The 15,620-nt window shown below is 31.8% G+C and overlaps 1 protein-coding gene across 1 annotated transcript; it reads left to right on the top strand.

The window, feature by feature from the left end:
• The first annotated feature begins 5,489 nt into the window (after positions 1-5,489).
• Positions 5,490-11,649, top strand: LOC132924760 (uncharacterized). Its single transcript, XM_060989207.1, has 4 exons — positions 5,490-5,815; positions 6,432-7,207; positions 8,503-9,195; positions 10,491-11,649. The coding sequence occupies exons 1-4, from the start codon at positions 5,623-5,625 to the stop codon at positions 11,199-11,201; spliced, it is 2,373 nt and encodes a 790-aa protein (XP_060845190.1). The 5' UTR covers positions 5,490-5,622; the 3' UTR covers positions 11,202-11,649.
• The last annotated feature ends 3,971 nt before the right edge of the window (positions 11,650-15,620 follow it).

The raw sequence follows: 15,620 nt of genomic DNA on the forward strand, positions 1-15,620 counted from the left end.
TTACCAATTTTATATCACTATTATATACATTTATACTTAATAATTATTGACAAGATTTGTACATTATTATTTTATTTTTTTATATAATATTATACATATTGTGACATAATATTTTTAACATAAAATTAATGTTAATATATATAGATATTCTTGTATTTTAAATAATTTTTAATATTTTATTTTACAAAATTATATGTAACTTATACTTTTAATCATTTTCAAAATAATATAATTATATAATTGTTATAATTTTAAAAAATATATACCAAGATAAAATTATTATAGTCAATTTCGTAAAATTTGGTTGGCGCAACAATACAATGCGAGATGTGAACTCAATAATTTTACTAAATTATAATTTATAATATTTATGCAACAACAACTATATTCAATTTTAAATCACACCATCGTCTTAAGCACATAAATATACTTCGGATTATGAAAAAAAAATTCTGAAATACAATTTTAAGTTATTAATATCATTGTGTAAATCAAACTACTTTTACGCGTAAAACATAGGCGGCTGCTCAGTCGTCGGCACTATGACGTCACGCGGCTATCCATCTACTCATTATACTCTCATTATTTTGTTAAATAATCATTTTTTTAACTTCAGATTTTAATCAAAACATTTTTCATTGTGTTAACTACAATAATACACCAATAAACTTAAAATTAAAAAAAAAAATAGGGTTTTGATGTCCTTTAATCCAAAAGTACGCAAATTTGTGCGAATAAAATAATAATGAAAAAATAATGGGAAAAATGATACAATATTAATGCTAACAATTTTTCATAATCGTTAAATTTTAAATAAATTCTATTAGAATATTTACCTAATTACCATGTTCTATTTCACATTATCATAGTTGTTCTATTTTTATAATTGTCGGCCATGGGAAACGCATTAATATTTTTTACATTATTATAAATAAAATATAATATTCCTTTTACGATACCATTCAATAACAGCCATCGTCGATCGTCGTGTATGAAAATTAATTTCTGTAGTAAATTTGTTGCTTAATTATAAAAATTAAGTGTTAAATATATAGCACAATTAATGAATTAACACAACTCGCATCTAATAACAGATATTAATATATTAAAATATTTTGGCTTAGATTTTCAAGTTCAAATTTTACGATATCAAATTTTGCGCCCCCATTCCTACTCGATATTTTGCGCCCCTGGCAGACGCCCACCTTGCCAGGCCCTAGGCCCGGCCCTGGATAAATATGATGGTGGGCGCTGGAGTCAGCAGCGGCAGGCGGACTATGTACCAGGGACCTCAGGCGGCGGTGGTGCGCGGCAGCTCAGGATTCATGTCTGCTATTAAGTACTATATCTATATATATTAAGTATTAGTACAAACGGTATGTTTTACGAAAGTGTTACATCAGTACACACCGATCCAACAGCAAGTGTAGCCGGTGTAGGTGTAGATCGTTATTGTACGGGCCGAAGCGTAAGGTTAATATATCAAGTCTGACTCTCCGTCTTCGATAAGATTCGGTTTTCTTATACAATGATATTATATCATTGAATTCAAATTTAACACAATAATCCAGTAGGTATATAGTGACTCACTTGTAACCTATTGTAAAGCAGATCGACACCCACTTGCCTACCTTTTTTTCTTATAAAGTTATACTAATTTAAATTTAAAAAATTTCGTCTTGAATATCAATACGCTTATTTTATAGAACAATTGTGTATAGTTGAAAAAAAAATTGTTTAAATCGTACGTTTTCTAGATGATTTGTGACAATATTACGATATTATATTATGTAGTACCATTTGCGTAAAGAATACAAATTATAACATCGAAAAATAAAATAATATTCATTGTCAAAATTATTATTTTCGTATTGGTTAACCCAATATTATATTATAATTGGCTGGGTGAGGGTTGCCGGACCGTACACTACACAAGAAAACGTCCTTTTTTATTGTGACGATGAGACACGTCGATCCAGACACACAGTTTCGACTATTTTTTTAATATAATTTATAACTGGTGTATTCATGTCTCATTGTTGGTTTTCGGTAAGGTATACTCTTTGGTTTTTGGACTTAATCTCGACTTTGTCACTACGTGTTACAATAGAAATTGAAAACCTACGTGTTTCATTGTATTTTAGGTGTAGTAACACTAAACCATAACCAGCATGACTATATAATATTATAGTTACGAGTTTACGACATATTAATATGTTATAATATGTGCTTTGTGTTCTAACATTCGATTTTGTCGCTATGAAAATCGATTTAAAGGAAGACACATGAGCTACTAAAGTCGAATACAACCTATTGCGAAATTTAAGTCTTCGTAAAATGTGTCAAATAACACAATTCATAAATGCTTACTTTTTCCCTCCAAATAACGTCGTATTTCCTCATAGAATCGTATAAAATAATTACCAGTTTATGAGAACAGCTTGCCCATAGGCTCTCCCAGTTTTACGAACTAATACTCGTCGTGGACTTTATCACTGCTCAGTGCTTAGACAAAACTCAATAAGATTCAAAATATTTTAAATATATCATATCCATCTATCATATTTTATGAAAATTTCATGTTTAAATGCGGTTGTTCATTTTTATATATAACAATAAAAAAAACAAAATCGATTGCTGTAAAGTGATGTGCGTATTTTTTTATTTTTCTTGATTGTTTTAAAAAGTACTGCAATTTTTTACTTTTGAAATAAATCTATTTTGTGCTACTGCAGTACTGCTTACTAGACAATTGAACTATTGAAGCATTTTCGTTTTAATTTTTCCTAAAAGAAACGGCATACATGCGTTCGGAAACACACATAGGTACACATAAGACACGTATTATTATTATAAAACCAATACATTTTATCGCTCTGCTGTGAATCTAAAATCAATCTAGATAAAATTATAAATTATTAATATAATAACTTAATACAATAGCTAATAAAACATAGAAGATTTCGGCTGATTTTTGGAAAAATGTACCATGACATTTTTCGAAAATAATCATTATTTTAAAAAAAACAACAGCATTATATATTTTAATCTCAGTTTCACTTTTCTGATATCGAAGTACCTATACCTATCGTATCTAATCATTTTCATATTATATTACATTTTTCGCACACATATTGTCAACTAATTTCTAAATAACATTTTAATATTCGATTTTGAATATCATATTATCATATAATATCTTATCGTCAATGTTTTTATTGCGGATATCCACGAAACACGAAAAGTAAGATGTAGTGTTAGTGTATATTTCGAGGTTTAATCTGTGTTTGTTTTTAATTTTTAGTATACGTATAACCACTATAATATACTATATTATATTACATAAGTAGAATTTTTAATGCGTGTAACTTCATAAGGCCATACATGTTATGAATGAACGGTAATTTAATAACATTTAAAATACTTAATTCGAAATAATATTTTTATGAAATATTCAAGTACGTATTTATAATTTTTCATTAGTAATGAAGTATGGTAAATCCTTGACAATAATATTTTTAAAAGTTTAACGTATCGGTTTTGTATTTTTTTTTATTATATTTTAACTATATACATAATAGTATAATACATATTATATATTACATTGTAATTTTTACAAGTAATTTGCTACCAATATTATTCAAAAACATAAACAATGGTTTTGCGTTAATGTATTTTGTTTATAGGTATTGCGTATTGGCTAGAGAAAAAAAGCAAAATATACGGTCAGTACATTCTTTCGACTCTCGAGTCAACTGCACATGCTCATTTTATATTTCTGCTGCAGGATTATTATAGTTCTAAAGGACGACATGTCGACATGGCGAATTGGGTTTCGAATACATTTCACAGCATAAGCACCAAAAAATAACGAAACATAATAATAATAGAATAATTTATATTATAATTTATATACTGCTTTCAGCCATATTGTATTCTATGAATCAAATCAATGTCCTCGCAGACCGTGCCTACTTCCAAAACCATAGAATAAAAAAAAAAAGATATCTTTTACAAAAAAGATAAACTATAATCAAGTTTAACTAATACTTTCATATACTTATTTCCTGTATGCATTATTCACTTACAATTTTTACGAGTACTCTAACTATCGAAGTTTAAATGTATAATACTACTAAATCACCCAAATTGTCGAAATTAACGAAATATGTAAAAAAAAATTCAGAAATTTTACAAATAATGTTAAAATATGACGTATTTATGACGAAATATGTAAAAATATGTAAAATAAAGTATATATTATTTTATTGCAAATCACATGAAATTAATTTATCATTTGCAATACTTAATTTATCATGTTTTAATAAAAATATGTATTTACTTACAAATCCCAGCCCTAATTATAACTTATAACCATTTAGTTTATTTATATAAATAAAGCAAATACTTAAAATATAGTGCTATAATATTTTACCAAAATATAAAGGAACTTTAAAAAACAACTTCTCTGCATCTTGTAAATTTGTATTTTTAAATATCTTAACAATTGTAACATTATTACATTAATAAAACTATTAATATTAATTATTATACTTGGGGGTTTCAGCATATCATTTATTTTAGTGTACTTACTATGTATTTAACATTCATCTTTTTGAATTTACTGTTACAGTAAACTATGTGGATCCACTAGATCAGTGGCGTTTTTAAGAGGGGGATATGGGGGGATAGATCACACCTTGGTTTTTTTTTTTACTAGTAGGTTTAATAATTTCATACGTATACTACAGAAATACAGAATAAAATTATTGAAAGCGTTACACTTTATTATAATATTGTAGTAGCTGCATTGAGGAGGCCCTGAGACTCTTAAGCTCGGAGCACTGGCTGGTACATTATTTTTTACTGTTTTTGTCTTAGATATAAATTTGTATATTTATCAATAGATACTACATATTGTATTCTCACGGTTTTCTCCATTTTATAAAAAAATTAATTACCAATGAATAATAAATCTTCAAAACAAAATAATACAAATTTATATATTTATGTATAGGTACTTATTGATAATAAGTATAAAGTAATACTTTATATAAATGTTTAACATTTTTGAGAAATAGTGGTGATGATAAGTGTACCCCCTTCCTGTCCAGGAAATTATATGTTTGCCAACATATATCCCTTCCTAGACAAAATCTTAAATACGCCACTGCACTAGACTAGTTACACCAATCGTAGTTTTTATAGTATTGTGGTGCCTGTTCATTAATTTTAATATTAATTTAACACCAATAACAGTATTATAGTTTACATTATATATATATATAGATATTCGTATTTGTATATTATACAAACTATAATATAATATGTAGCGATAGAAAATAGTAAAAATGTACAGTTAATTTATTCAAAAGAGTGTGGGGCGTGGGTGTAAAAACTATATAAATCTCGTGGTCACAATCGTATATTATATATCTCTTAATAATAGAACTTTCAAATTATTTCAAATATATTATTTAATATTTATTACTTAAACTAAATAATCACAATTTTTTGAATTGACTAAAACCTCTTATATACTTTCTTTAGTATAGTTTTGGTTGAATATTATATTTGTTATACTAAAATATTAAAATTGTATTGTTTTTTTACAGCTGTAAAATGTTTTCTCTAGCCAAATTAGCGTACTGCGTTTGCAACGATGACGAAAGGATATTTTATAATGATTTAGAGACATTAACAATCGATATTCAACCTTGTTGTATCGATGTATTGAGATACCTAAAGAACCAGACAAGATCAAATGTTATGGATGTTGATTTTTACTCTGACGGTAAATTCAAAGACAACGAAGGTAAACGATATGGACTGAAAGAATATAAAGGCTAACAAACTCTTATAAGTCGCCCTATTTACTTTTATTTATATAAAACCCAACCATTTTTACTTATTTTTTGTATAAAATTTAAATACCACCCTAGTAATATCCCTTAATCCGAGCCTGCACATACGATATCGATCGATCGTTGTGGCAAATATTAATAATGCTCGTGAAGGGGATGGGGATTTTGAGCTCCACAAGTATTTATAAAAATGATAGTCGAAGGACTTTGGAAGCCTTTTCCTATATATTTTATTTAATATATTTATTATAACACCTCAATATTATTCACGAACTGATAATAATCCCCTTGAGAGGATTCTAATACTGGCAAATGGGCCAGGACTTGATCTCTTTCATTTCCAAATAATAATTCAATAATTACGAAAAAACCGGTTGTATAGTTTGTTAAATTTTCATTGAATCTTAGGTTTATAGGTATATTGTTTATATAGTTATTATTAAAAAAATATTTGATTGCAATATTTGTTCTTTTATCTTTTTTATATATATATATTATTCTATATTTGAGCTAATTTTGATGTTTATCTTAATAAAATAAATAAATTAATAGTCGAATGTCATTAATTTTTTGCAGGATCAACCGCAATTTTGCCCTGCCATGATACTACTTCATATTGCAAATTTGCGTCGATCTCGTTTCAAGCTATATCGTCCAACAGCGTTCACAAATATGGTACAGACGACTCAATGAGTGAAAAGGCCGCTGCCAGTGGACATTTGGAATGCTTGGTGTTCGCCGAAAACCGCGGGTTTCCATGGACGAAAACCATATGTGCTCAGGCGGCTGCTAATGGACGGCTCGAGTGCCTTAAGTACGCACGCGACCAGGGCTGTCCGTGGGATGAGTCGGTGTGTGAGTACGCCGCAGCCAACGGCCATTTGGAGTGCCTGCGGTATGCCCGGGAACAGGGCTGTCCGTGGAATGTGATGGTGTGTGAGTACGCCGCAGCCAACGGCCATTTGGAGTGCCTGCGGTATGCCCGGGAACAGGGCTGTCCGTGGGATGAGATCGTGTGCGAGAAAGCGGCTGGTAATGGCCAACTCGAGTGTCTGGTATACCTCCACGATAATGGGTGTCTATGGGACGAGTCCACGTGTACGGCGGCCGCGGCCGGTGGGCACATTGACGTTCTGCGGTATGCCCACGAGAACGGCTGTCCATGGTCTTACCCGACGTGCGATGCGGCCGCAGATGGTGGCCATCTCCATTGTCTGATGTACGCTCACAATAACGGTTGTTTGTGGGACGTAGGTACGAGTGACGCAGCCGCGGCAAACGGACACTACTCATGTCTGGAATATGCACTGGAAAACGGTTGCCCGTTTAATTATATCATGATTAGACATTATGATGATTAGAGCACGGTTTTTAATGTTACAATTCTTTTCGACGTTACATAAAGTTATTTATTTTATCACGAACGACACGAACCGTTATTCACACAATCACACCGTAATTAATGTAATAATTAAAAAAAAAAAATGTGTACTTTTGTAGTTTTAGAAAATTGAGAACTGTTTTTTATTTTATTTCCACCTTCAGAATTGTATAGAGATTTAGTACTCCACAAATCCGGTTTCTCATTTTTCGGTTCAACATCACATTTGAAGTATAATATAACATCATCTTGATTTTTGGTATTTTTTAAATATTTGTTTAATACAATCAACTATAATATAACTACAATATAAAATTGTTTGTCATATAATATATCAAATATTACATTGCTTGAAAATATCCTGCTTTATAGATGTAGGTAAGGTACCTATAGCTAATACGTAACATGGATAAGATATTCGGCAAACGTGGACTGGCCTGGCACTTGTATTATATAATTTAGCCAGAAATTATTTCTAAGAGGATGTCAGTGTACAGTTTGTTTTCTCTCTCTCTATGCTTGCGTCAGTGCCTACCGTAATGTCGTAATCGACGTAATCTGTACTTTCCATTTCTTAATCTCGGAAAATTAAATACGTACAAAAAATAAAATCATGTTTATATGTTTACTTTAATTAATTATTTTTTAAGCAAAAAAGAGGTCTGAAAAGTTTCCGACACGCGAGGCAAATAAATTATAAAATCTAATCAAACATTTTGATTTGATAAGAAGTTATCAAAAGGTTCGCCATCCCTAGATTCTAACCAATCTGCTTGCACGTTTCTCTGTTCGCATCTGCACAATATTTCTGATCGATTGATACCTTATACGACTATATTATGTTGAGCGGTTTGCCTTGTGGAGATAACCACAAATTAGCACGGTTTTTCAATGTTACAATTCTTTTCGACGTTACATAAAGTTATTCATTTTATCACGAACGACACGAACCGTTATTCACACAATCACACCGTTACGTACTTTTGGGTGTAGAGAGCTTCAATATATCATTTAATATATTCTATGTTTAAAAAATAAAAAATACGGAAAATATGTTGTACATCATGCACGATGAACTATGAACAGTAAGATCAAGACTAGTACCTACATCACGAAATACAAAGTATTGGCGCGCTCTTGATTTTCGAATATTTGTTCTTTTATCTTTTTTATATATATATATTATTCTATATTTGAGCTAATTTTGATGTTTATCTTAATAAAATAAATAAATTAATAGTCGAATGTCATTAATTTTTTGCAGGATCAACCGCAATTTTGCCCTGCCATGATACTACTTCATATTGCAAATTTGCGTCGATCTCGTTTCAAGCTATATCGTCCAACAGCGTTCACAAATATGGTACAGACGACTCAATGAGTGAAAAGGCCGCTGCCAGTGGACATTTGGAATGCTTGGTGTTCGCCGAAAACCGCGGGTTTCCATGGACGAAAACCATATGTGCTCAGGCGGCTGCTAATGGACGGCTCGAGTGCCTTAAGTACGCACGCGACCAGGGCTGTCCGTGGGATGAGTCGGTGTGTGAGTACGCCGCAGCCAACGGCCATTTGGAGTGCCTGCGGTATGCCCGGGAACAGGGCTGTCCGTGGGATGAGATCGTGTGCGAGAAAGCGGCTGGTAATGGCCAACTCGAGTGTCTGGTATACCTCCACGATAATGGGTGTCTATGGGACGAGTCCACGTGTACGGCGGCCGCGGCCGGTGGGCACATTGACGTTCTGCGGTATGCCCACGAGAACGGCTGTCCATGGTCTTACCCGACGTGCGATGCGGCCGCAGATGGTGGCCATCTCCATTGTCTGATGTACGCTCACAATAACGGTTGTTTGTGGGACGTAGGTACGAGTGACGCAGCCGCGGCAAACGGACACTACTCATGTCTGGAATATGCACTGGAAAACGGTTGCCCGTTTAATTATATCATGATTAGACATTATGATGATTAGAGCACGGTTTTTAATGTTACAATTCTTTTCGACGTTACATAAAGTTATTTATTTTATCACGAACGACACGAACCGTTATTCACACAATCACACCGTAATTAATGTAATAATTAAAAAAAAAAAATGTGTACTTTTGTAGTTTTAGAAAATTGAGAACTGTTTTTTATTTTATTTCCACCTTCAGAATTGTATAGAGATTTAGTACTCCACAAATCCGGTTTCTCATTTTTCGGTTCAACATCACATTTGAAGTATAATATAACATCATCTTGATTTTTGGTATTTTTTAAATATTTGTTTAATACAATCAACTATAATATAACTACAATATAAAATTGTTTGTCATATAATATATCAAATATTACATTGCTTGAAAATATCCTGCTTTATAGATGTAGGTAAGGTACCTATAGCTAATACGTAACATGGATAAGATATTCGGCAAACGTGGACTGGCCTGGCACTTGTATTATATAATTTAGCCAGAAATTATTTCTAAGAGGATGTCAGTGTACAGTTTGTTTTCTCTCTCTCTATGCTTGCGTCAGTGCCTACCGTAATGTCGTAATCGACGTAATCTGTACTTTCCATTTCTTAATCTCGGAAAATTAAATACGTACAAAAAATAAAATCATGTTTATATGTTTACTTTAATTAATTATTTTTTAAGCAAAAAAGAGGTCTGAAAAGTTTCCGACACGCGAGGCAAATAAATTATAAAATCTAATCAAACATTTTGATTTGATAAGAAGTTATCAAAAGGTTCGCCATCCCTAGATTCTAACCAATCTGCTTGCACGTTTCTCTGTTCGCATCTGCACAATATTTCTGATCGATTGATACCTTATACGACTATATTATGTTGAGCGGTTTGCCTTGTGGAGATAACCACAAATTAGCACGGTTTTTCAATGTTACAATTCTTTTCGACGTTACATAAAGTTATTCATTTTATCACGAACGACACGAACCGTTATTCACACAATCACACCGTTACGTACTTTTGGGTGTAGAGAGCTTCAATATATCATTTAATATATTCTATGTTTAAAAAATAAAAAATACGGAAAATATGTTGTACATCATGCACGATGAACTATGAACAGTAAGATCAAGACTAGTACCTACATCACGAAATACAAAGTATTGGCGCGCTCTTGATTTTCGAATATTTGTTCTTTTATCTTTTTTATATATATATATTATTCTATATTTGAGCTAATTTTGATGTTTATCTTAATAAAATAAATAAATTAATAGTCGAATGTCATTAATTTTTTGCAGGATCAACCGCAATTTTGCCCTGCCATGATACTACTTCATATTGCAAATTTGCGTCGATCTCGTTTCAAGCTATATCGTCCAACAGCGTTCACAAATATGGTACAGACGACTCAATGAGTGAAAAGGCCGCTGCCAGTGGACATTTGGAATGCTTGGTGTTCGCCGAAAACCGCGGGTTTCCATGGACGAAAACCATATGTGCTCAGGCGGCTGCTAATGGACGGCTCGAGTGCCTTAAGTACGCACGCGACCAGGGCTGTCCGTGGGATGAGTCGGTGTGTGAGTACGCCGCAGCCAACGGCCATTTGGAGTGCCTGCGGTATGCCCGGGAACAGGGCTGTCCGTGGGATGAGATCGTGTGCGAGAAAGCGGCTGGTAATGGCCAACTCGAGTGTCTGGTATACCTCCACGATAATGGGTGTCTATGGGACGAGTCCACGTGTACGGCGGCCGCGGCCGGTGGGCACATTGACGTTCTGCGGTATGCCCACGAGAACGGCTGTCCATGGTCTTACCCGACGTGCGATGCGGCCGCAGATGGTGGCCATCTCCATTGTCTGATGTACGCTCACAATAACGGTTGTTTGTGGGACGTAGGTACGAGTGACGCAGCCGCGGCAAACGGACACTACTCATGTCTGGAATATGCACTGGAAAACGGTTGCCCGTTTAATTATATCATGATTAGACATTATGATGATTAGAGCACGGTTTTTAATGTTACAATTCTTTTCGACGTTACATAAAGTTATTTATTTTATCACGAACGACACGAACCGTTATTCACACAATCACACCGTAATTAATGTAATAATTAAAAAAAAAAAATGTGTACTTTTGTAGTTTTAGAAAATTGAGAACTGTTTTTTATTTTATTTCCACCTTCAGAATTGTATAGAGATTTAGTACTCCACAAATCCGGTTTCTCATTTTTCGGTTCAACATCACATTTGAAGTATAATATAACATCATCTTGATTTTTGGTATTTTTTAAATATTTGTTTAATACAATCAACTATAATATAACTACAATATAAAATTGTTTGTCATATAATATATCAAATATTACATTGCTTGAAAATATCCTGCTTTATAGATGTAGGTAAGGTACCTATAGCTAATACGTAACATGGATAAGATATTCGGCAAACGTGGACTGGCCTGGCACTTGTATTATATAATTTAGCCAGAAATTATTTCTAAGAGGATGTCAGTGTACAGTTTGTTTTCTCTCTCTCTATGCTTGCGTCAGTGCCTACTACTATTTTGTATCGTTATAATATACCACTATCAACACACACACAGACAGACGCACGCAGCACGCTCCTCCGAAATTGGTAAATTGGGTCCAGGGAAAAAATAGGTAGTACATAAGTTGAGTCCTGGAAAAAAATTAAAATATATGTGGTTTTTATAGTATAATGTTCTAAATAAATAATATATAGTATAAATAATTAAAATTTGAGTCCTGGAAAAAATTTTTGTTTAAATAAATACATTTAACAAATTCTAATCTAACAATATTATTGGTATACGAGTATTTAGTAATTTGTCCCCTTAAGGCTTAAGTATTTAAGGTTGTTCCCTTAAGGCTTAAGTATTTAAGGTTGTTGTGTTGATAGTCCAAGAAGTGGTGGTACCATTAAATGTTTAATTCATAAGTATAATTATTTACCTTGAACTTGAAATGTACGATCATCTTTGACTTACCTCAATTACTGTTTACAATTATCATAGTTAACATTGATTATATTATCTTAGTCGACTGTCTTCTGACAGGCATCAAATTTTATAAGTTTATATATTCATATGATTATTAAAAATCAATTTTGGATTGTGTATAATAAGTGTTTCGATACAATAACAATAGCTTGTTGTTGTATTATTATTTTATCAAATTTTGTAAAATTAGAACATTAATTACTGAATTAATTTGTTAGTTTTTAAACATCAATTAATACTAAATAGTACCATTAGTAACAGTAACTTAATTTTTGACTTAATATGCTTACATTTTTTTTTAAATTGAATATATTCAAGCAAATATGTATTCATTTAGCCATTGATTTTAATACAGCCTAACCATGGTTGTAAAGAAACTGTAGTTACTAGCTTGAATTTTAGTAGCTATATCAATTACATAAAACAATTACACTAACTCAAAGAGTAAAATTACTGACAAGTTGTAGACAATTAAAGTGATCATCCACTTTATTTGTCTATGAGTATGCAAATATAAGTTAGGTGAATTTTTACCAATTAAATGTTTAATACTTCCACATCATTTTAAATTAATACCGAGAGGTGTAAGTTAATACTAGCATTTATTTACTAACACATCGATATGGCAAATTATAACCATATGATATTACTTGCATTTTACTCTAATTTGTAATTTTTTTCACTAGTGTCCCTATCATAATATACTGTTGTATAATATGTAAAAAAAAATATAACTTGGTGTTATAAAATTAATTTATTACATAATTAGGTTTTAGGTAAATCACCACAACTATTAATTTTATTCAACATTATGTATATTAAATAATTCATAATCTATTATTTATAATATTATATATAAGCATATTTTAATATACATTTATTTATTATTTTAAATTATATTCAAGTATAAATAGTTTTGAAATAAAAAATAAAAACCAATTAAAAAAAAATTAGATGAAAATAAAGTATCTATGAATCTATGTAAATGTAACTATGTAATATATATATATATATATATATATACATATAGGTACCTACATTAATATACTTCACATACATAACTCAATCATATTATATATTAATTATATTCTCATACTCATAAATATTATATTAACACCAAATTCATTACTAACAAGTTAAATAATATAACAAGAACTAAAAACCAATATTAATTATATAATTAAAAATGGATTGATAAATCAATTTCTCAGTAAAAAGTAGGCTTCTATATATAAATAATTGCAATAATATTCATTAATAAAAAAAACTCATTTAATTTCAGATTAACCAAGTAGATTTTACTATTGTTATAAAATTTTGTCATAATTCAATACAAGATCCAACATAAATTGTTCGTATATCTGTTGATAAATTTATAGAAATACATAGGCACAATTTTTTTTTTATTCATTTGAAGTTTAAATGCTTATAAAATTCTTTAAAATCATAAAAAAGTACATACTACAAGTATTTTGTAATGAAAAATGTGTAAAAGTGGCTATAAGGTTAAAATATTTAATAAAACGTCCAAAAAATATACAATACAGTGGAACCTCGATTGGCTCGATTATCCTGTGTAATGGCGGGAAGGGGGTCACACGGATAAATAAAAACTACGGTTAATCCAGAGTTTTTATAATAATGTAATTTTTTATTTAATTATAATTAAAAATACATACTATAATGTTATACATCTACAGTCCATATTTATTTTTAAATTTTCGGAAAAGTGAGCACGGATAATCGAGTCACAGATAATCTAGGTTCTACTGTATATTTTTTTATAGATATTTGTATTTCAGATTTGGACAAAATAATGTATTTAAACGATGAATCAATGTTAATTACTTTGTTATAAATCAAAAACATTAGTTGTGAAACTTAAACGTTTACGTAGTTATTTATGAATTTTACTATACACAATAAAATTTCAAAATAAATAAATAAATATTATATAGGAGAATGCCACACCAGCACGTGACGAGTCCGCGCAGAATAACTGGTATTCTCGCGTCATTTTTAAATACTATGACAATAGATAATGACTATTATCAAAAATAGACAATAGAATATAAAATAACATAAAACGACCTGATCGCGTCTGAAGCTGAGCGAACACGCAGAAGACCTCTCCGCCGGTTACACCTGAACTCTGGGGACTGCAATGGGTTCTTCAATTCGGCACTTTCTCCACGGGTAAGAAATTGGCCTGGTAGATAACTACGTATTATGTGAACAATCGCGGATCCAACCGCGTGGTACGCAATCCACGGGATGATGAACAATAATACACGATATGTATATACGGTGTGTCCGGCTCGTAAATGCCGACGGCACGTAATATATAAATATTAATTACTGCCAAGTAACGCGGAGCTAACTGGCCGCGACGTTATTAGGGCGATAGACTTCGTAGCATCCGACGAGTTCAACCGCGCACTCAAAGGTATTGAATTGTAGGCGGCGACGCAAACAGGGACGCGTATAAATTGGTAAAAACGGCACAACGGCTTAAAATACGAACAAACGCGTTGACCGCACACGCGGTTTGGCCGCACAACCCGGCACAAGGCGGCGAACAGACGCAACGATGCGTCGGGCCCGAACGCCAGGAAAAAAGTGTAATATCTAATATAAAGGCTGGCCGATGGCGGCACAGCTTATATAAAATTAGCACTCACGGCTTCGGTACGATGGCGAACTTCGAAGAGGGAGGGGGGAAATTGATAAGTCGCGATAATGCGCTTTAGTAGATCCGCGTTCGAACATCCTCCCCTCGTGAGGCTTTGCATCACTTGCGTTGACGAGAGAACCGGATCGGAAGTCCAATGAAGATGGAAGTACGACGTCAATAGCTGCCGGTCTCATAACCTGTTACAAATTGTAGTGCCAATGACTCACATTATTTTTTTTTTTATAAGGAGAGAAAAAATCATTAAACACATATATAATAGAAAAAAAAAACAATCCAATGAACAGAATATGATTCAGGTAATAAATAATTGTAAAAATACAAAAAAAAATATATTAAGGACGTATGTCCGTACAACAAAATGAAATTCGCAAAGGCACTATAAAAAATAATTAATAATTTTGTAAAAGTGAAATAAACATAATTTATAAATTTATAATTAAATAATCATTTTACCAGTCGTAAGACGATATCAAAATAATGTACACAATTATGGACACAAAACAATAGAACAAAATAATATAAATTACAAAATAATAATAATAATACCGATCAAATTATATTTCGGCTTTATACATGAGGACTCCCCCCGTTCCAACACCCAACCAGTAGCGACATGTCTATACATAGTTAAATAACGTGCAATACAATAAAATAATTAACAGGTGGTTGGGTTGGTGAGCCAGACGCGTCGTGTCAAGGAGCACAG

This window comes from Rhopalosiphum padi, chromosome 3 (assembly GCF_020882245.1).
Source record: "Rhopalosiphum padi isolate XX-2018 chromosome 3, ASM2088224v1, whole genome shotgun sequence".
Lineage (NCBI taxonomy): Eukaryota > Metazoa > Arthropoda > Insecta > Hemiptera > Aphididae > Rhopalosiphum > Rhopalosiphum padi.